At 40.7% G+C, this 23043-nt stretch overlaps 1 protein-coding gene and 1 non-coding gene across 2 annotated transcripts in view; one reads left to right on the forward strand and one right to left on the reverse strand.

Moving 5' to 3' along the window:
- The first annotated feature begins 3124 nt into the window (after window positions 1-3124).
- CSNK2A1 (casein kinase 2 alpha 1) overlaps window positions 3125-23043 on the forward strand; it is a 34819-nt gene continuing 14900 nt past the window's right edge. The window contains exons 1-6 of the mRNA XM_006154689.3: window positions 3125-3334; window positions 6428-6539; window positions 16579-16680; window positions 17190-17240; window positions 19320-19379; window positions 21118-21201. Of these exons, the coding sequence (XP_006154751.2) occupies window positions 3234-3334; window positions 6428-6539; window positions 16579-16680; window positions 17190-17240; window positions 19320-19379; window positions 21118-21201 (510 nt within the window). The 5' untranslated portion in view covers window positions 3125-3233. The remainder of the gene's footprint in view (window positions 3335-6427; window positions 6540-16578; window positions 16681-17189; window positions 17241-19319; window positions 19380-21117; window positions 21202-23043) is intronic.
- LOC114008946 (U4 spliceosomal RNA) lies at window positions 9817-9953 on the reverse strand. The gene has a single exon (XR_003550428.1). It is a non-coding gene; the product is annotated as a U4 spliceosomal RNA (small nuclear RNA).

A 23043-nucleotide genomic window follows, 5' to 3' on the forward strand; every position in this document is an offset into this window, starting at 1 on the left:
AATAGTGTTTCTGTTGGTTTATGCTGTTGTTTGTATTGTTTTGGTTGTTTTCTCACATGTGCCTTTATTTACCCATTTTCTAATGTCTTGCTGCTGACAGTTGAAAGCACAGTAATCACTAAAAAAAAATAATAATTCTATAGCACAGGTGACCTTATTTCTGTAAGAAAAGTTACAAGAAAAGTGCCTATTTTCTGGTTTCATGTTTGCTTGAGGTACATTAATTTTTACTTTTAACCAGTACTAAGTGAATATAAATTAGATTAATGTTACCAAGGCTGGGGCTAGCTCCATGGCCTAGTGATTAAAGCAGCCAAAACTCACATGGCTGACTATGTGGTTGGAATCCTTTCCCCAGCATCTTGGAAAAACACTGGGCACACGTGTGCCCCAAATTCCGACAGGATGGAGAAATGGAGAAGAGATTGCAGCATAACCACACCCTACTAGAGGGTGCTTTCCCCTTCTCCCTCTCTGTCTCTCTAACAAGTATGTGTACACTCAGGGAAATTTTTTTTTTTTAAGTTTAAAATCACCCAGATAGTTTTGTAAAAACCAAAGAAGTAAATATTGAAATAATTTTAAAGACTGGTTTAGTACTTGAATGACCTTGTTTTCTGGTCATTTGAATTGTACATTTATGGAGCCAGTAATTCCACTTTTGGGTATGTACTCAAAATAATTGAAAGCAGGATCTCAAACAGATACTTGTACACGTATTTTTATTAAACAGTATTATGTAACAGTTACAGAAAAATGGGAATATATTGAATGTACACCTAAACATGGTTAAGAGGGTATATTTTATGTTACATACTATCTTATATAATTAAAATCCATTTCAAAAAAAAAAATAGTACAAGGAATACCTGCATCCCCTCCTATCCAGAGTGAGCTATTGTAATATTTTACCCATTTGCTTTATTGTGTGTATTCTGTATATACACATATGTGTATATGTGTGTGCACACATTTTTTTCCGAACCATTTAAAGGTAGATTTTTTTATATGTGTAAAATGAAATCATACATGTTTTTCAAATGATGTTGGGACAGGAGGGCAGGTGGTGGTGTGACAGATGCATCTGTATCCACATGGGAAAGGTCCTGGGTTCATGTCCCTAGACCTTCCTGAAGACAATGGATACATGTACATGCCCATGACCCAGGCCAGCTGAAACTGGTGGTAGATTTGCAGCTTGGAGACTCTTGGGGATGTCTATCCTTCTTTCTTTTTCTCTCTGACTCTCCCATGGAAGAAATATATAAACTTTTTTTAAAATTGTGATGTAGGATCTATGATTTGTTATATAAAGTTCTCCAAGTGATTTTGGCCAGCCAGTGGCTGACTGAGCAGTCCAAATCTTAGATCCAAGTGGCTTGAAAAACACACTGGGCATGTGAATGCATGCTCAAAATCTTCAAAAGGTAAATAGAGAAGGGATTGCTGAGTGACCTGCCTCGTGGTACGCTTTCTCACTTCCCTCTCTCTGGTAAGTACACATGGCCTCCAGGAATTTAAAAAAGAAAATTTTATTTTAAAAAATTAGAAGAAAGCAACTATCCCTTTTGGTTATATCAGGTGTTAAAATCAAACTGATAGTTTGTAGGAAGGGACTTCAGAAAGTTCATGAAATTAAAATATGAGTTTGATTTTTATATAAAACATTTTTTTGATTTAAAACATTTTAAAATCCATGCATAGTTTTCTCCTGCATCTTTCATAAATTTTTTTAAGGTTTTTGCCATCGGGTGTTTGGACTCACCAGAGAGACAGATTAAAGAGACAGAGAGAGGGGAAACGAGAAATCAACCCCAGGGAACATGGCCACATCACAATACCTTCTCTTCCACTCTCTTGGGATTTGGGGCATGCACATATGCCCGACATTTTTTCCCCCTTCCTCACATCCTTCTTTCTCTTTCTCCCTTTCTTTCTTCATTTAATTTTATTTATTATTATTCTCCAATTTGACCAGAGAGAAAACAGGCTGCCTAGGTCCAGGACTTAAACTGTTGTTGACCATGTGGGAGTCTAGTGCTTTAACCACCATGTCACCTGTCGGCCCAAACCCAGCATAATTTCCAAGCCACCACCAAGTCCAGGACTCAAACCATGGTCAACCATTTAGGAGTCCAGCACCTTTACTGTGCCACCTGCTGGCCCTGTTTTTCATACTTTTTTTTTTTTAAGACCTCCTGTACTCTTAGCTTTGCTGCCATTCCTAGAGCATTTTAGCATTGCTAGTGGGGCTGTAGAAAGCTGCAGAGGTACTATTCTTGCCAATACTGTCTGAAGGATGTATATTAATACTGATGTAGTTCTCCTTGGTGCCATTTTTCCTCCCAGGCTACTTTGCAGAATATGATTAGGACAAGAGCCAGATGGTGGCACAGCGATGAAAAGGCGACTCTATGAAGCTGATCCACCTGGGTCGGTTCAGAATTTGAGGCTGGACACCTCTCAGAGTATACCAGGCATACATGTACAGAGGATCTGGGGTTGGCTGGCCTGTGAGTCTATCACAGCGTCAAGACCCTGTTGTGGTTTTTGTTTTTGTTTTTTTTTTACCTAATTAGCCCTTTTATTGTAGGCTATTGATATTCCAAATGTCTATGGAGCTTCTACTGGTCTTTTAATTCCTTCAGTCTTCTGATGGCAGACTTTACTGTGACAGCCGAAGTGGTGTTGTAGGGCCAGGCACCCCTGGCTACAGCTTTCTGTAGGTCCAGGCACCACTGGCTACCGTTTTCATGCAGGAACCACAGTGCCAGATCCCCACAGCCTGTCTCTCCATCTTAGTTTTGCCACAGAAGGAGCAAGTGTACTTGGCGTGCTGGCTGATTTCAGTTTTCTTCACCATTTTCCAGAGGGGGGAGGCACCATAGCGGATCCCATATTTACCAACGATGCTGACCTTCTTGGTGCGTTGTTTAGCCATATCGCCGCCAACTAGGTCTGAGCCCAGAGAGCAAGACCCTGTTGGTGTTTATGATACTCCTCTTCTCTCAGAATAAATATTTAAAAGAGAAAGAATATGATTAGAACTATTATTGGTTTAAGTATGTTTATTTCTTAGAATTAAAAAAAAATTCCCTGACCTTTGTGTATTTTGTTTCTGCAGTTTGAAGAAGATAAGTTTAAAACAGGGTCTTAGCCCCAGCTGCCTCTGAACACGGTAACTGCCAGATCTCCAGACATCAACTCCAGCTTTGTCCGCCAACCTGTCTGACATGTCGGGACCCGTGCCAAGCAGGGCCAGAGTTTACACAGATGTTAATACGCACAGACCCCGAGAGTACTGGGATTACGAGTCACATGTGGTGGAATGGGGGTAATTGTTTCCATTTACTTCACTGTAGTCACTCAAAGGGCTGAACCTTGTGGGTCCATTCAGTAACTTAAGTCAGGAAACCTCTCTGTCTCTGCACACATAAACCTGAGGATCAAAATCCAATTTGTGTGTTTTTTTGTTTTTTTTTTTTTTTTCTGTTTGAGCTGCAAGTTTGGTTCTCTAGTGAAGAAGCAGAGTGTTACTTTGTCAAGATGGCCTTAGTACTTAAAAATCATTTCTCTTTTTGAACTTTTTTCTTTCTTTTTTTAATTGTCAGAGGGTATGTGCACTTTAAAAGTCATTTCAGGCCCTTTTCTCTAATTTATATATTCTGTATATGAAGCTGTTAACAAAGAGTTACCTATTAGCTTGTCTCTCTAAGGGCATGGCAGATAGACGAGAATTGATACTTGAGAGAGACTTGGAAAACACCTAACTCTTACATAAAGTACTTTTGAGGTCGGAGAATGTGGTCCCCTGATGATACTGAAGGACAGACAAAACATTTCTCCAGAAAAGTGTCCTCTTTCTGATGAGAAGCAAAATTAAATCCTTAAACATTTGCCCTTACCATGAGATTAGGCATATGTATCATGGAATTCAGCTCAAATTCCATTTTGAACAGTTGTAGTCTGCCTGAACAGATGTATTTGCCCTCTTAATTCTCTGTGCAGACTCATTTGGATGTATTTCCTGTCCCAGGGTGGTATGCATTTAATTGATCAGATTAAACTTTTCATGATAAGCATTTTGACATCCAGGTATAAAAGAAAGCAATTTGAAAATTCATAAATTTACAATTCCTATACACTGTATTTTATATCTGACTACATGTGATTTCCATAGTCTGTAAGAGTTTAAAGACTGTCTCCTTATAAATTGATATTTTTAATCATTACTATGCCATAATTTTTAATAGTGAGTATATTGCTTCTAAATAAAGAAATGCTATGTGCTTTATTAAAGATATCATTAAGAACCAATGGTGCAGTACCAATAAATGTTATGTTATTGGGCTGGCTCCATGGACTACTGGTTAAGGGAGCCAGATCCCACAGGTAAGTTTATCCACATGCAGTTTTAAAAACACGATGAGTACATGTGCATTTGTGCTCAAATTCCCAACAGGATGGAGAAAAGGGGGAAAAGGGATTATAGCTTGACCATGTCTCATTGGAGGGTGTCCTCCATCACCACCATGAGCACACACACCCTCTGGCTCCCCTCAAAAAAAGTTTTTACTACTAATGATCTAACATTCCTCTTACATCACAGGCTTTGGACTTCAGGTGACACCTGTGTTTTACTGTGGAAATTTTGACCTATCTTCAAATTGAGTGCTTTTGCTCAGTCGTGCTCAAATGGCACTATACAGTCTTTTTGTGTTTCTATTATGGCGCTATTTGCTTGATTGCATTTGTTTTATATGCCCTCCCACAGGATGATAACTCATCAGAGCTAAGAACTTCCTTCCCTTAGACCTACTATGATTGTTAAATTATCCATTGTTCTTAGTATCTTTTGCCCTCTGTATACACTCGCTTTTTAGCTGCTTCAAGTTTCTTTTTATTTTCTTGAAGATAATGAATAGCATTTCCTTAGTTCTTCTTTACCTCTATTTATTACCTTAGGGTTTTTGTTTATTTGTTTTAGGTTTTTGCCATAGGGCATGTGTACTTGCCAGAGAGAGAAAAAGTTAGAAATCACTCCCCAGGGGAGGATAGCCATGTCACAATCCGTGCTTCTCCATTCCCCTCCTGAGATCTTGGGCACGCATGTAACCATGCCCAAGTAATTTTAAAGCCACCAGGTCTGGGATTTGGAACCATGGTCTGCTCCATGGAAGTCCAGTACCTTAATTATCACACCAACCTGCCGGCCCCTACCTCTGATATTTTTTACTGGTCGTGGTATATGTATAAAAGTAGAGAAAATCCCTAAGGAACTATAGAGTAGTTTGTGAACTTTAAAGTGTGACTGAAGTTAAATATCCTTAAAGAAAAAAAATGAATGCCAGCACTGGGCCAGATACTATGGGGCAGGAATTTATAAAATTTATTCTTTAAGGGAAACCTTTCTGTTGTTGGAGACAAACACGTTTTCTCCCCCCATTCTCCTCTTGGGTTTTTGGGTACACATGCACACACACCTATTGTGATTTTCAAGCCACCAGGTCTGGGACTTGAACTGTGGTCAGTCGTGTGGAAATCCAGTGCTTTAACCACCACACCACTTGCTGGCCCCCTCCTCTCAAAATTTTGGACACTCATTCACATGAGCCCAGTATGTTTTTAAGCTGCTGGGTCCAGGGCTCAAACCAAGGTTGGCCACGTGGGAGTCTAGCATCATAATCACCACACATCTTGCTGACCCAAGAACACATATTCATTGACTTATTTATTTTACATGTTTGCCATAGGGCACATACACTTGCCAAAGAGAAACAGAGAGGGAAAGTGAGAAATCACCCCCTAAAGGGCGTGGCCATACTGTAATCCCTTCTCCATTTTTCTTTCGGGATTGTTTTGGGCACACATGCACACACTCATGTGCCCAGTGTGATTTTCAAGCCACTGGGTCTGGGACTCGAACCATGTTCCCCCATGTGGGAGTTCAGTGCCTTAACCACCACATCACTTGCTGGCCCCCACACTTTTTTTTTTTTAAGAGGTTTTTTGCTATAGGGCACATGCACTTGCCAGAAAGGAAGAGAGAAAGAGACAGAAAGTGAGAAATCACCCCCGGGGGAGGGGGTGGATGGCCATGCCTCAATCCCTTCTCTTCCATTCTCCTCTCGGGATCTTGGGCACACACGCACACAGTCAGTGTGAGTTTAAACCACCGTGTGTGGAACTCGAACCGTGGTCACGTACATGGGAGTCCAGTGACATAGCCATTACATCAGCTTATGGTCCACCCACACATTTTTAACTGGCTTGATTTTTTTTTTTTTTTAATAAATATGAAATCAATTTGGGATTATCTGAAATACTATTATTCTATTATTCCTATTGGTAATAGAGTTTTATAAGCTGAATTTATGCTTTTTTTTTTTACTGTTTTAATTGTGATTTTGACTTTTTTCATCCACAGAAATCAAGATGACTACCAGCTGGTTCGAAAATTAGGCCGGGGCAAATACAGTGAAGTATTTGAAGCCATCAACATTACAAATAATGAAAAAGTAGTTGTTAAAATTCTCAAGGTGAGTGTAAGAAAAGCAAAAATAATTTCAAAGGTATTTTGGAATAGAAATTGTTTTAAATGATAGGGGTTTTTTTGTGGGGAGGGTTTTTTGTTTTTTTGTTTGTTTGTTTTTTGCTATAAGGTACGTGCACTCACTGGGGAGATAAATACAGAAAGCAAAAAATCAACCCCCAGAGGGGATGCAGTCCCTTCTACTCCATTATCCTCTCAGGATTTTTGGCATGCATGTACATGGCACCCGGCATGAGTTTTAAGCCACTGGGTCTGGGACTCGAATCACAATCAACTACATGGGAGTCCAGTGACATAACCATTATACTGTCGGCTGATCCTTTAAATGATACTCTAAAGAACTAGTATTTGGAAGGTCTTTGGCATAGCTTAGTATTTTTTTTTTAATTACTATTATATCCTAGGAAGTCAATGGAACAGGTTATACTCATTTTATGTACAAATCAGGAAACTGAGGTAAGAGATGGACTTTGACTCAAGTTATACAGCCAGGTTGTAGCCTAGGAAGGAAGTTACAGTGTTTTGCTGGGTCTTGCCTAATATTGACTTCCTATTTGTTGTTGTTTTAAGAATTATTTAACTCTATTCATGTATTTACTTATTTTAATTTGACCAGAGAGGGAGGGAGGGAGGGAGGGAGAGAGAGAGAGAGAGAGAGAGAGAGAAAGCAAGCTGTCGGTTCCAGAACTTGAACCACAGTCAGCCACCTGTAGTCCAGCGCCCTTAACCACTATGCCACCCAGTGGCCCCAGCTTCCTGTTGTTGTTGTTTTTGTTTTAATTGTGTCCCATGCTTTTGTTTTCAATATATGAATCATTACTTCTATTTTATAAGGCTGAAGAATCCAATAGAGGGACCAGCAGGTGGCATGGTGGTTAAGGCGCTGGACACTCCCACATGGCCAACCAAGGTTCAAGTCCTGAATCTTGTGGCTTGCTTTCTCACTTCCTCTCTCTCTCACTCTCACCCTCTGTCTCTCTCTGGTCAAATTAAAAAATAAATGAATGAATAAATAAAAAAATAATAATTATTATTTTTTAAAAAAAAAGAATCCAAGAGAATAGGCCTTGTTGGGGCAAGCAGATATCAGTGCGGCCAGTTTGGTGTAATTGCACGTGCTTGGGTAATATGAGTAGTAGAATCTAAGGCAAACTGGGAAGCACATGTCTCTTAAAGAGGTGGCTACTTCTTAGCTCTAGCTGATTATTGGCCTGTAGTAATAGGAGTCCATTGTTGCTTGATACTCTTATTTTGCAAAGAGAAGTCATACATATGTCAGTTCTCCTGATTTTTACATATTGGCTCAAGTTTTTTGTTGTTGTTGTTTTTTGTTTTTTTGTTTTTTTTAGATTTTTGCCATAGGGTACATGAGCTCTCCAGAGAGAGTAAATGAGAAATCACCCTGGGGGGCCGGGGGGGGAATGACATGCCACAATCCCTTTTCCTTTATTCCCCTCCTGAGATTTTAAGCACACACACTTATACGCCCAGTGTGATTTTCAAGCCTCCCACCATCAGCCATGTGGGAATCTCTAGCACCTTGACCACCACACCACCTGATGGCCCCAAGTTGTTTTGTCATTTTTTTGTTAACCAGGGAGCGTGTGTGCTCCCCAGAGAGGCAAGGAAAGAGAGGCAAAGTGAGAAAGCACTGCCTTTCCATATAGGGGGGTGGTCAAGCCCCAGGGTCTTTTCTTCCTCTTTTCAGGATTTTGAGCATACATGCACATGTGCCTGAGTGTTTCTCAAGCCTCTAGGTCTGGGAGTCAAAACTCACATATATCCATGTAAGATCCAGGTGCCTTAACCACCAGACCTCAGGCTGGCCCCAAAATTTAAAAAAAAACAAAAACAAAAACAAAACTTCACAAGCCAGATTTGTCCTAAGGGCTATCAACATGCAACTTAATTTAGTTATAACTATACTGTGCACTGTCATATATCAGGAACCTAGCTTATAGTTTCTTACCACAGAAACTTTTCCATATTTGACAGAGAGGCAGACGTTCCCAAACTTGATTGATTTATGGCATTTACATTGTCTCAGTTTCTTCATGGTACCCCTAAGCCAAAGGAACTGTCTGATGGGGGCCAGCAGGTGGCATAGTGGATAAGGCACTTGACTGTCACATGACTGATCGTAGTTTGAATCCCAGACCTGGTGGCTTGCTTTCTCACTTTCCCTTTCTCTCTCTGTCTCTCTGGTCAAATTAAAATAATAATAATAAATAAAATTTAATAAATAATTACTTAAAAAATAGGAACTACTGGTACCAGTAGTTAGCATAATGGCTATGTTGCTGGACTCCCACGTAGTTGACCGCGGTTCGCTTCCTGGACCCGGTGGCTTAAAACTCATGCCAGGTGCATGTGTGCCCAAGATCCCGAGAGCGCATGTGCCCTATAGCGAAAATCTCTCTCAAAAAAAAAAAAAAAAAGGACCTACCTAGTAATTCTGTATATTAAGTAGCTATGTTCATATAACTAAGTATTTATGTTTTAACAATTTTGTAGCCATTTAATAAGTTAATTAAAAGACTATTTTAATTCTTTTTTTTTTTTTTACTTTTTTTTTTTGGAGAGATTTTCACTGTAGGGCGCGTGCGCTCGCCAGACAGACAGACAGACAGACAGAGACATAGAGACAGAAAGCGAGAAATCACCCCCCAGGGGGGATGGTCACGCCCCAATCCCTTCTCCTCCATTCTCCTCTCGGGATCTTGGGCACACATGCACCTGGCATGAGTTTTAAGCCACCGGGTCCGGGACATGAACCTCGGTCGACTACGTGGGAGTCCAGCGACATAGCCATTACGCTAACTGCTGGTTCCCAAGACAATTTTAATTCTTATATAGCCATAATTACTTAATAACTGGTGTATGTATATACCTGTTAGTCACTCTACAGCTTCTTAAATGTAGGTTGGATACCACCACCCTCATTTCCTGTTCCACATTGATTTTTGTCACAGTACTTACTTCTTACCATAGCAACCTCTGAAGATCAAGCTTCACAAAAATAGACCCTCAAAAGGAAAGTAGAGCAATCTAATGTTAAAACTATGAGTATTTTAAGCTGGCGGTACACTCAGTACCTGACAGATACCAAGTATTAATTATTGTATTTCTCTTAAATATTTCAAGTCTCAAAGTGCCCCTATGACATTTGCTAGGGTGCTGTATGCTATTTGAGAACCAACAAATTCTAAGTATTCATATCTGTCTTATCACGTGAAGAACAAGAATTAAGCTGGATTTGAATCCATACTTTTGGATTTGAATTCATACATTTGAGCCATTAGCTATGGTAGTCCTTTTCAATTAGCAATAAGTTTTCAATTAGCAATAATCGCGCCTCGGATAAACCTCATTGGCTACGATACTGCCACTGCGCAAAGCTAGCTATGGTAGTCCTTTTAACCTCTGAAAAATATTTCTTCATCTGTGAAAATGAGAATCTTGCTTTGCAGCTACCTTTCTCAGGGTTGTTAGAAGGATCAGATACAAAATTGTGTTATAGAAACATACAAGGGGACCTCCAAAAGTTCATGAAAATGTGGAATTAAAGGATAAGTTTATTTTAGTACAAAAAATTGTGAAGTCCATGCTTAACTTTTTCATAATATACATTTTCTGTGAATTTTTTCAAGAGCCCTTATACTTTGGAGACTGAAATTCTACATAATTCATATGGAAAGGTATATTATAGAATGAGGTGATATATTATTTAGCACCCTGCGAAAGGTACAAATAGTGGCTCCCTAGTTCAGAAGAGGGTGGTAGTTAGGAAAAGCTCCCTGTGCCATTGTCAGGGTGGAGGGTTTGGATAGGAGTGGGTGAGAGTGGGAGGGGAAACAATGCTCTGGAATGTGCCTAGATGAGAAGCAAAGGATGAAATAAAAACTATTTCATATGGGTGATTTCATATGACCATATACAGGAAATGAACTTGTAATGAGAGATTAAATTGGTGAAGGTCCGTAAAAAATAATCCCTGGAATTTTTTCACTTTATGACTTGGGCCTACTCCATGGGACAACAGTAATGTTCTGCTGAATCTCTGCCCTGGTTGACCTAAAATATACTGGTCTTGTGCCCAGGTGTTCCAGATCCTGTGAGCTAGAAGATTGGAGGAGTGTGACCAAACCCAATGGAGATGCTTCTATCTCCCTCCCCTTCTCCCTTTATTTCTCTCTCTCTCTCTCTCTCTCTCTCACACACACACACACACACACACATGCTACACACATGATACATGAATAAAGAAAGGCTTTTTATTTTTTTAAAGATATTTGCCATAGGACATGTACTCACTGGAGACCGACTGAGACAGAGTGAGGGAAAGTGAGAAATCATCCACCTAGGAAGGATAGACTCATTACAGTTCCTTCTCCTTTCTCCTCTTGGTATTTTGGGCATGCACACACATGTGCGTGGTGTGCACACACATGTGCGTGGTGTGATCCTCAAGCTACCAAGTCCGAGAACCATAAAGTCGGCTGTATGGGATCCAGGGACCAACTTCCATACTAACTGCTGACCCATGTACTATATATTTTGTTGTGTTTGTACAGATAGATAATACCGATATAGATGAAATTCCTTCATAAACTACATTTGAAAATTTCACTCTTCTCCCTAATATAGTAAGACCACATTTGTGTTGATCACATTAAATTAGGGTTTAAGTCACCTGCCTGAAATGTCACTAACCAACCTTTGTAAAGTTACATACAGATTTTAAAGGATTCTATAGATAAAAAAAAAATTTTTTTTGGAGAGGTTTTCACTATAGGGCGCTTGCGTTCACCAGACAGACAGGGAGACAGAAAGTGAGAAATCACTTCCCAGGAGGAATAGCCACACCACAGTCCCTTCTCCTCCGTTCTCCTCTCGGGATCTTGGGCACGCACGCACACGCGCCCAACGTGAGTTTTAAGCCACCGGGTCCGGGACGTGAACCGCTGTCGACTACGTGGGAGTCCAGCAACATAGCCATTACGCTAACTGCTGGTCCCCCTAGGTAAATTTTTTTTTTGAGAGAGAGATTTTGCTATAGGGCATGTACGCTCGCCAGAAAGACAGAGAGAGAGACATAGAGATAGAAAGCGAGAAATCACCCCCCAGTGGGGGTGGTCACGCCACAGTCCCTTCTCCTCCATTCTCCTCTCGGGATCTTGGGCACGCACGCACACGCACCCGGCCTGAGTTTTAAGCCACCAGGTCCAGGGCGTGAACCGCGGTCGACTACATGGGAATCCAGCGACATAGCCATTATGCTAACTGCTGGTTCCCCCCCAGATAAATTTTTTTTGTAAACCAATAGCTTTTTGCCATAAGCCAGCAGGTAAGTAGTGGTTTAGTTTGTTTTAAAAAATGAAAAAAAATAAATAAATAAAACAGGGAAGGAGACAGATGTTGAGTTAGTCTTTAGAGGGTGGAAATATCTCCCAGATACACTAGCAGAAAATTTCTCAGGCCAGCCTGGTGGCATGGTGGTTAAGGAGACTGGATCCCACATAGCTGATTGAACAGTTGGAGTCTCAGACCTGGTAGCATGAGAAAAACACTGGCCACATATGTGTGTGTGCCCAAAATGCCCAGGAGAGAGGAGGATAAGGGATTGCTCATCCCCCCTAGGGAGTGCTTTCTTATTTTCACTCCCTCCCCCAGCCCCTACCTCACAGTCCTTTCTCCTGCAAGCACATGTCCATGGCAACAAAACAAAACTTCTCAACACTTAGTTTCACAAACCAGTCCTAACAGAAGCAAGTGTAAGAGGCCATGGATTGAATTGAATATAGACTATGTAGAAGTTAGTATTAATAAAACCGTTTCCAGCCTAGACTGATGGTTAAGAAAGCCAGATCCCACATGGCCAGATGCATGGTTCAAGGAGGTCTTAGAGGCTTGAAAATCATGCCAGGCACATGTGTGTGCATGCCCAAAATCCTGACAGGATGGAGAGAAATGATGGAAAAAGGATTATGGCAAGACTATACCTTGATGAGGATTGATTTCTCCATCTTTTCTTTGGCAAGCGCATGTGCACACTGGCAGATTAAAAAAAATTTTTTTTTAAGTTTCCTTTATTAGATGTCTACTTTGCATTGGGCCCATATATTCTTTTTTGTTTGTTTGTGCTGGGTTTATATGTGCTCATCAAAGAGAGAGGGAAAAGAGAAAGCACAATGCTCTCTCCCTTCTGGCGGAATGCTTGTATGCACAGTCATCTGACATATTTCTCAAGCCACTGGGTCCAGGACTTAAACCATGCAGTTGACCATGTGAGACCCAGCCACTTTAACCACCTGACCACAGGCTGGCCCCAAGACCAACTTTTAAGGACTGACTGTTTCCAGAACCTACTTGATTTCTACTGAATGATGTATTTAGTCAGCCCATAGATTAAGAGGGCTAGATTCCTTAAGGCCAACTGCATGGTTTGAGTCCCAGGCCCAGCAGCGTGAAAAACATTTCGGGAATATGTGCATGTGTGTCCAGAATCTCAACATGTTTGAGAAATGGAGGAAAAAGGATTGCAGAATTGGCTATGTCCCATGTGAGGGTGGTAGAGTTTACTCTCTACCCTCAACCCTGACTTTTCTCTGGCTAGTACATATGCCCTCCGGCAATTACAAAAACAGAGAGGATTAAGAGCTTATAAAATTAGGGCTGTTAGGTGGCTTAATAGTTAAGGCACTGAACTCCTACATGGTCAACCACATTTTGATTCCCAGACCTGGCAGTTTACTTTCTCACTTTTCCTTTCTCTCTCTCTCTGGTCAAAATAAAAACAATAGTAATAGGAGCCAGCAGGTAGTGTGGTAGTTGAGGCACTGAATCCCACATGGCTGACCATAGTTTGAGTCCCAGACCTGGTGGGTTGCTTTCTCGCTTTCTCTCTCTCTGGTCAAATTTTTAAAAATAATAATAAATAAAATTTAAATATATAATTTAAAAATAATAATAAATAAAATAAATAATTCCTTTTTTTAAGTTTGTAAAATTTTAGTAGGTCCCCTAGACCTGGGTCATTAATCTGAGATTCTGATTTAGTAAGTCTAAGTGGGTTCTTTGAGTCTGGATATTTAAAAAATGCAGGTGATTATTTATTTTTTTTTGCTATAGGGTGTGTGCGCTAGCCAGACAGACAAAGAGACAGAAAGCGAGAAATCATCCCCTAGGGGGGATAGCCATACCACAGTCCCTTCCCCTCCGTGCTCCTCTTGGGATCTTGGGCACACACACACACACACACACCCCGGGTGTGAGTAAGCCGCCGGGTCCGGGACTCGAACTGCGGTCGGCTACATGGGAGTCCAGCAAACTAGCCATTGTGCCAAATGCTGGTCCCTATCATGGGGATTCTTAAGATGGGGACCAGCAGATGGTGTAATGGTTACATCGCTGGCCTCCCACATAGTCAACTGCAGTTCAAGTCCTGGACCCAGCGGCTTAAACCTCATGCCAGGCGCATGTCCGTGCATTCCCCAGACCCCCAAAGGAAAATGGAGGAGAAGGGTTTGCAGTGTTGCCATCCCCTCTGGGGTAGTGGTCTCTCCCTTTCTGTCTCTGTCTGTCTCTTGTCTCTTTTGGCAAGCACACATGCCCTATAGCAAAAATCAATCTCTCTCAAGAAAAAAAGAATTGTCTTCATGTCAACAGTCAAAAGATGTCAGGTACCCTAGAAAAGATCTGCAGTTAGTTCAGCAGACCTGAGTGGCTACTAAACGTTCTAGATGTGACTGGACTGCATTGAGACATGTAAGATAGAAATACACGAGTTGCAAAGGGCTAGTATCAAAGAGAAGGTATGATATGGATCATTAAGAATTTTTATATTGAGCTGTCTGTTGAAGTGATAAGATTTTGGGTCTGTTAAAAAGTATTAATTTCAACTTTTCTTTTTTAATGTGGTTATAGAGTATTTAAACTTCTACATTGGGTGGCATAGGTGATATGATGCTGCTTCACAGTGCTGGAACCATATGGGAGATGAATTTGGATCTCAGGTTGACCTAAACATGCCCAGGTGCATCTGTGATTTTGGTTAAGTACGAGACTGGGAAGAGAATCCTGGAGTGATTAGACTTGTCAACGATCCCTCTATTTCTCTCTCATAAAGGAAGAAAGAAAGAAATTTTAAAATTATACATATTTGGGGCCAGTGGTTTAGTATGGTGGTTAAGGCACCAGACCTCCATGTGGAGAACCTGGACCTGGTGCCTTAGAAATCACACCAGGCATGTGTGCATGCATGCATGCCCAAAATTCGAAGAGAAGAATGGAGGAGGAGAGACTGACATGGCCATGCCCTGGGGGGGAGGGGATTATTCACATTCCCTCTCTCTGTTTAGCAAGTGCACATGCCCTGTGACAAAGACCTTTTAAAAAGAGTACACATAATGTGGCTTGTATTATATGTATTTCTTTTTAACCAGCAGTGTTTTCGACTATTCAGAAGTAAGGTTTTGTAAAGGAGGTGAATTTGGATGATAGCCTTCCTCAGAAAAATTAAAACAATTTCTATACCAGAACAGATGTAGAAAGGATGTGTGAGACAAAGGAATGTAAAGATACTAGAAAACTAGAAACCGCAGAGTAGTCTTTTTGTAATAGAAGGTTTCATTCATGATACTGTTAAGAGTTAAGGTGGCTAGACAAGTGTTCTATGCTATGTAGCAACTATATTCTGAATTATTTTATAATACCTCATTTGATTATTACAGCAATCTTATGTGATAGGTACTCTTGTTCTTCATTTCTTGATGAAAGGCTTGTTAGATTGTGGGGGCCAGCAGATAGAGTAGCAGCTATGTCATTGGACTCCCACATGGCTGACCGCAGTTCAAGTCCTAGACCCAATGGCTTTAAAATCATGCCGAACACATGTGCATGCATGACTGGGATCCCAGGAGGAGAGTGGAGGAAAAGGGATTGCAGTGTGGCCATCCCTCTTGGGGCGATTTCTCACTTTGCCTCTCACTGTCTCTGTCTCTCTCTCTCTCTCTCTGGTGAGCACATATCCCCTAAGGCAAAAACCTCTTAAAAAAAAAAAAAAGATTATGTAATTGGCCCCCAGGTACCTAGCTAGCCTGTAATGAAAGTAGGATTCTGTGGCGAGTGGCCAATCTGAGCAAACATGGTGACCTTAAGACACAGGCAGAAACAGGGTTCCATGAGCTGTCATTTGCAGGGCAATGAAAGCAATTTACATGCAAATATAATAGCCCTACCTGAAACTACAGAACAGTATCTGTTTAAAGGAAGATTCATGTTGTTTATTTGCTTAAATTAGCCACTCTCCACAGGATTTGCTTTTAGGTGGTCTGGTTCTAAGGGTCATACTTTACGTACAAGGTTATGCTGCACAGAGATGGTTTGGCAATCCTTGCTGTTGACCCTGATTTCCTTCATCACTGTAGGGTATTTCTAGACTTAAAATAGAAAAGATTTGTGTTTCATAATAATTGATAAAAAGTTTTTTAAGATATATTTTAGGATTATTAGACATTTAGATTGTTATTTGTAAGGTTTTAAACTGTTAATATGTAAGAGCAAGATTGAAATAAATGCTAATTCTGTAGAGGTATGGTCTTGGGGATGGAAATCTTTTTTGTTACTGTTACAGAGTATGTTTACTTACAGGGCGTGGGGGATAATAAATCATCTCCAATGAGGGATGGCCACACAGAAGTCCCTTCTCCAGTCAGTCTCTCAGGATTTTGAGTATGTGCACATGTACACCCAGTGTGTTTTTCATGCCATCAGGTACTGGACTAGAACTACACAGTTGGCTCTGTGGGATCCAGCTGCCTTCACCACCATACCACCATCTGGCCCAGAAATCTTTTTTAAGTGCAATTCTTAGAAGTACTTGCAGAGTGCATGGCACAGAGCTAAGAGAAGGGAATTGAGAAAGAAATCTGATGTATAGCCTAGTTTCAGGGAACTCATAAGTAAGCCACTTATGCTTTATACTACCTCTTGAAATACTCATTATTTTTCCACTGATTTTTCAGCCAGTAAAAAAGAAGAAAATTAAGCGTGAAATAAAGATTTTGGAAAATTTGAGAGGAGGTCCCAACATCATTACACTGGCAGATATTGTAAAAGACCCTGTGGTAAGTATGATAGGCGTTAGCAAGGCCCACCAGGGCTGTGGTGTTTGACCCAGAGGACAACTGACCTTTCTGTTCCCCCTACCCTCTCCATTAAGTCCTGCTTTAAAAGTGCTGGTTCAGATATACCATTTAACTAGCTTGGGTCTTTCAAAGGGACCTCCACCCACAGACTATTTCTTCTTATTCTAGGCTAAGAGACTGATAGCACTGGAAACTGAAATGTGTTAATCCATTTTGCAAACTCAGGTCCGATGCCGATGGGCGATGGGCGCATTGTCGGGCTGCCTAGAGCCTGGTGAGACTTCAGCTCCATGTCTTCTGTTTGAAATCCACCCCAAAAGTGACTTAAGTGTGGTGGTGATCAGAATGGGGAGGGCTTGTAGCAATAGGGGGGTTTCTTAATACTGAGGCAAGGACTGCCAAATTCACCATACAGCATCTACAGACATTGTGCCCACTAAAATTGCCAGAGCTTTTGCTGATGTGTGTTTTCTTTTTCTTTCCCCTAGTCACGAACTCCCGCCTTGGTTTTTGAACACGTAAACAACACAGATTTCAAGGTATAATATATAACTGACCCTTTCAAAAGAGCTCTTCATCCTTGCAGTGCTAAATTTTAGCATAGAGAATCTCTTGGACAAGCAGTACCTGCTTTCCACATATTGGTATTTTTGCCCTCTTTGTTTAGTGCTTTTTTTTTTTTTTTTTTTTTTTTTTTTAATAATCAGTGTATTTACTTCTCACCACCTTTACCACTCATTTGACAGTTTCTGCTGACATCCTACCGAATGAAGGTGATAACACATGTTCACTCAGGATATGGCCTCATGGCAATTCACTTTAAAACAACTGTTCAAGGGAACCAGCAGTTAGCGTAATGGCTATGTCGCTGGACTCCCACGTAGTCGACCGCAGTTCGCGTCCCGGACCTGGTGGCTTAAAACTCACGCCGGGCACATGTGCATGCGTGCCCAAGATCCCGAGAGGAGAATGGAGGAGAAGGGATTGCGGCGTGACCATCCCCCCTTGGGGGTGATTTCTCGCTTTCTGTCTCTAATGTCTCTCTCTGTCTGTCTGGCGAGCGCACGCGCCCTATAGTAAAAATCTCTCAAAAAAAAAAAACTGTTCAACAAGGAACATGCCATGTGTATAGGAGGAGTCTTCAAAAAGCTCAAGGAGGGGACTAGCAGGTGACATGATGGTTGAGGTGCTGGATACTCTCACATGACTGACCATGATTGTTGAGTCCCTGACTTGGTAGCTTGCTTTCTTACATTTTTCTCTCTTTTGTTAAATTAAAACAAACAAAACAGAATGAATAAATAAATAAGGTTTTTTTTTAATTAAAAAAATACCTCATGGGAAATTTATATTATGATCAAACCTATCCATGGACTTAACAAACTTTAAAAATAACCAAAATAAATGAGTACTTTAATTCCATTATTTCATGAACTTTCTTTTTTTTTTAAGAGAGATTTTTGCCATAAGGTCCATGCACTCACTCGCCATGGGGGATGGCCACGCTGCAATCTCTCCTCCTCTATTCTTCTCTCAGGATTTTGGGCATGACTCACATGCACCCAGCATGAGTTTCAAGCCGTTGGGGTCTGGGACTTGAACGACATTTGGCCATGTGGGGGTCCAGCACCTCAATCACCAAGCCATCTGATGGCCCCACTCCATAAACTTTGTGAAGTCCCTGTGTGAAAGTAGGAACTGCTTATTACTTAGGAATCCTCAGAAACTTTGGACTATAGATTCTTATAATGGGGTAGAATATTGTCAAATTGTGCTATAAGAAAACTCTACAACAGATATCTCTGAACTTTAGCCCATCCAGTGGCCTACTTATTTCAGACAGTTAATTCTAGCATAATAGAAAAGTGTAGGCACTGTCTTGGAGTACATTTTGTAAATCAGTTTAATATCAGGAATGTTACATATTAATAAATGAGTGAATTATTTTGGTGAGAGGAGGGAGAAAGAAAAAGGAACTGTTTGAGAATCAGCAGGATACTTTCGAGAAACTCAGGAGGGCACCGCTAACCATATCAAGATATGTACATGTAAAAAAAATTCTGCAACTCTTTGGAAACTGGAAAGGATGCACAGCATTGTATATAGCATTTATTTTCAAATTGGGATAGGAATAGTTCTATTAAATTAGCTCAGATTTAGTATGTCACCTGCATACCCACTGGTGATCTGCAGTGCCAAAAATGTAAGCCAAAGGTGGGTTAGTTTCCTACTAAGGAATCTGGCTATTTGCCGAAATGCGTATTCTGAGACGGTCTAAAGGTCAATGAAAAGCACACTAAAAATTGTGAATGTGTAGCAGAGCATATTTTGTGTCTGTGTGTGTGTGTATTTGTATGTATTTCTACTTTTCCAAGTAGTGGATTATAGCATCAGAAATATAAGTTTAAGTAATTGTTCGTGTTTACATATAGATTTGACAACCCAGATATATCATTAAAGGTAATGATATATTAGAGAAGTAATAAGTAAGTAACATACAAATCTTGGAACACTGGCAAATGAACCAAGTGTTGTCCTAAATTATGACAAATGAAATGAGAAATTGCCTTTCTATCAGTATTATTTCATGGCTCAAATGTTACATTTGTCTTTAACAGCAATTGTACCAGACGTTAACAGACTATGATATTCGATTTTATATGTATGAGATTCTGAAGGTAAGGCAGCTTCGGAAACTGTGTGTCTTTAAATTGGTTTTCCTTTCATTAAATAGTCATTTGATGGTAGCAAAGCCAGCGAATTAACTAACATTGTACAATATGTTGAAAGACAGGGCCTCTGAATGTTAAGTGTTTAATAAGTTAATAGTATCAGAACTTTTTTCTAATAATGTAAGGTTATGGAATAGGGTCTAGTAAGAGTGTAATTTAGAATAGTTTGAGAAAGGTATTTGGATGAGAGTATGAATTGACCCCTAACAAATATTTGTAACCGCCATTGTGCCCCTACATAAAATTCAGTTGTAAAAACTTGGGAAAACAACTTCTGATGTGCATGCTACTGGATTCTGCTATGCTTTATTTCACTTAAGATTCAACTAGTAAAATAGTAAACTTTAACCCCACCCTCCCAGGGTCATTGTCCTAAGAAATGTGTAAATCTATACTTAAGGAATGATGATTTAGAGTGGACTTTGATTTCTAAAACAGGATTACCAGATAACTTGCTTCTAATAGTCAAAGTAAGATAAGAGAATTGCTAAGATTTGGCTAAGCTTTCTTTCAAAATAAGAATTGACATAAAGCTGCCTGTTTGAGCTGTAGAAGTTCTCTGGAGAGGTTGTATGAGCAGAGATAATTGAGCTTCCCATTGGCTAATGCAGTCTTATGGCAAGCAGAGCTTCAGAAAGTTAGGGATATGCTTACCTATGACTGGGAACCTTAAGAATCCAAATTGCCCTTCAGGAAGGACAAGAAGTTGGCCAGTGACTGAAAGACTGGGATTAACAAACCCCTAAGGTTATACCAGTCAGTTCATTCTAGTTTGAGGTTTGGGAACTGTTTAAATTGGATTTGATGACCTACATCAAAAGTTGGCAAACTTTTTTAAAAGGCTGAACCGTAAATAAGTTAGGCTTTGTGGGCTGTGGGGTCTTTGTCTCGCTGCTTTTTTAAAAAAGAATTATTTAATCTTATTTGTTATTTTTGTTGTTTTAGTTCACCAGAGTTGTGGGGTGAGAAAGCAAGCTGCCAGATCTTAGACTTGAATCATAGACGGCCATGTAGAAGTCCAGCCCCTTAACCACCACGCCACCTGCTGGCCTCCTTTGTCACACTATATAAAATTCTGCTTTTGTGGCATGAAAGTAGCCACAGACAGGATACAAACTAATAGCCCTGCCTGGGTTCCAATAAAACATTATTCACAAAAGCAGCCAGTAGGCCAGATTGGTCTGTATAGTATTGGTTTGCCCTCTGTTGTATACTTTTAGCTTCTAAAGAATTATACTGTTTTTCAAATAAGATACTTGTAGTACAGGCCAGTTTTCTTTTTTTCAAGGGGCCTGTGTGTGTGGATATAACCAAGGATTTGAATAAGAGAAATTGGAAGTGATATGATTGGTGTGCACTTGGGGTCATTTTGAACAGAAAGGATGTTGAAACAGCTATGTCAGGAACAGAACTTCGGTTCAACCCAGGTAGCAAACAATGGTTGACAGCTAGAACGCTGAGGCAGGAGGATTGGGACATAGCAAGAACCTGTCTGGAAAAAAATATAGCAACTTGATACTCAGAGACCTGAGTTTGCCTGACTATGGAATCTTAATTAAGTCTGGCTTTCAGAGGTGTTTGAGGCTACAAGGAAAAGGTAAATGGAAGGGAAAGTATGGGACTTTAACTGTAAAATATCTCTCTTATGCAAGTTAACTCTTTCCATTATCTGCTATTCCCATAGGCCCTGGATTATTGTCACAGCATGGGAATTATGCACAGAGATGTGAAACCCCATAATGTCATGATTGATCATGAGCACAGAAAGGTAATGTGACAGACTGACAAGTCTTATTTATTTATATGATTTATATGATAAGGTAAACAGCCCTTCTTTTTTTTTTTTTTTTAGAGGTTTTTTTGCTATAGGGCGCGTGCTCTCGCCAGTCAGACAGAAAGACAGAGAGATAGAAAGCGAGAAATCACCCCCCAGAGGGGATGGCCACGCCGCAATCCCTTCTCCATTCTCCTCTTCGGATCTTGGGCACGCACGCACATGCGCCCGGCATGAGTTTAAGCCACCAGGTCCAGGACTCGAACCGCAGTCGACTACATGGGAGTCCAGCGACATAGCCATTACGCTAACTGCTGGTCCCAACAGCCCTTTTTCAAACCTCTTCTGTCACAGTGTCCCCAGAACCTATTAGGCGCTTTCTGACTAGTTGCTCAATGAATCATGAATTAAATTAACATTTTAAAGGCTATTCATCTTGGAGACCAGCTGTTGGCAGAATGGCTACAGCACGGGACTTCAATGTAGCCAACCATGGTTCGAGTCCCGGACCCGGTGGCTTAAACTCACTCCAGGCACATGTGCATGTGTGCCCAAGATCCTGAGAGGAAAATGGAGAAGCAGGGATTGCAGTGTGGCCATCCCCCCAGGGGGTGATTTCTCGCCTCCTGGCAAGCGCACACGCTCTATAGCAAAAACCTCTCAAAAATAAAAAGCTTATCATCTTCCTAAGAATACTTCTTATTATTTTTATTTTCAATTGCCAGAGGATGCATGCACTCTCCAGAGAGAGTGAGAGAGAGAAAATATCCCTCTGTGAGGCGTGGTCACACCACAGTCCTTCTTCCTCCCCTATTTCTCCTTCCTCTCAGGATTTGGGACACTCTTGTATATGTACCCAGTGTGTTTTTCAAGCCACCTACCTAGGGCTAGAATTTGAGCCACAGTCACCATGTGGATTCTGGTTCCTTTAACCACTGTGCTACAGTGGCCTTCCTATTCATTCAAGTATTTACTCATTTTTCTTCTGAATCTGGGCATTATATGGAATTCTCAAAATTACAAAGGTGAGTAAACAGTTAATATAACCTTAAGGAGATTATAGTCCACATTGAAAAAGAAAGGTAAAAAACAAACATGGGGGCCAGCAGGTGACATGAAGGTTTAGCCAGCTGTATCCCACATGGCCAACTGTGCAGTTCGAACACCAGACCTGGTGGCATGAGGAGCATGCCAGGCACAAGTGTGTGAGTGCCCAATATCCAAAGAAGGGAATGGAGGAGATGGGATTGTGACATGGCCACTCACCAGGGGGCTGCTTTCTCACTTTCTCTCTGCCTCTCTCTTGCCTGCTTAATCCCCCTAAGGGTGCATGTGCCCTGTAATGAACAAACATGTAATAAAGAGTTATAGGTTCTCTTAAATGTATTTAAGGTTCAGATGGCAGAAGGAAATGATAAGTTCTACTTGGATGATTAGAAAAGACTTCATTGAGGAACTAACCTCAGTATCCCAAAAGATATGAATATTTTACCAGTAGGAATACAAGTTGGATAGCAGGGACATTGTAGTCAAATGAGCAGTTAAAACATTTGCAAAATCACAAAATTGTATCTTTTTAGGAACTCGATTATGGGAAAAGCTATATTGTCAAGCTAAGACGCTTGGTTTTTCATGCCAGATAGTGGTTCAGTGATAATGAAACATACACATTGGAAAAGTCCTGGATTCTCTTTTTAGGACCTGCCTCCCTGAGCATGCCAAGTGCATGTATAGCCATAATCCAGATCAGCTGAGTAGTGGCACATGGAGGCCTTATTGGGCTTCTTTCCCCTCACCTCTGTCTTTCTTTGTCAGAAGTAAATAAACTTTTGAAGT

The sequence above is a fragment of the Tupaia chinensis genome, unplaced genomic scaffold, assembly GCF_000334495.1.
Source record: "Tupaia chinensis unplaced genomic scaffold, TupChi_1.0 Scaffold000418_1, whole genome shotgun sequence".
NCBI lineage: Eukaryota > Metazoa > Chordata > Mammalia > Scandentia > Tupaiidae > Tupaia > Tupaia belangeri.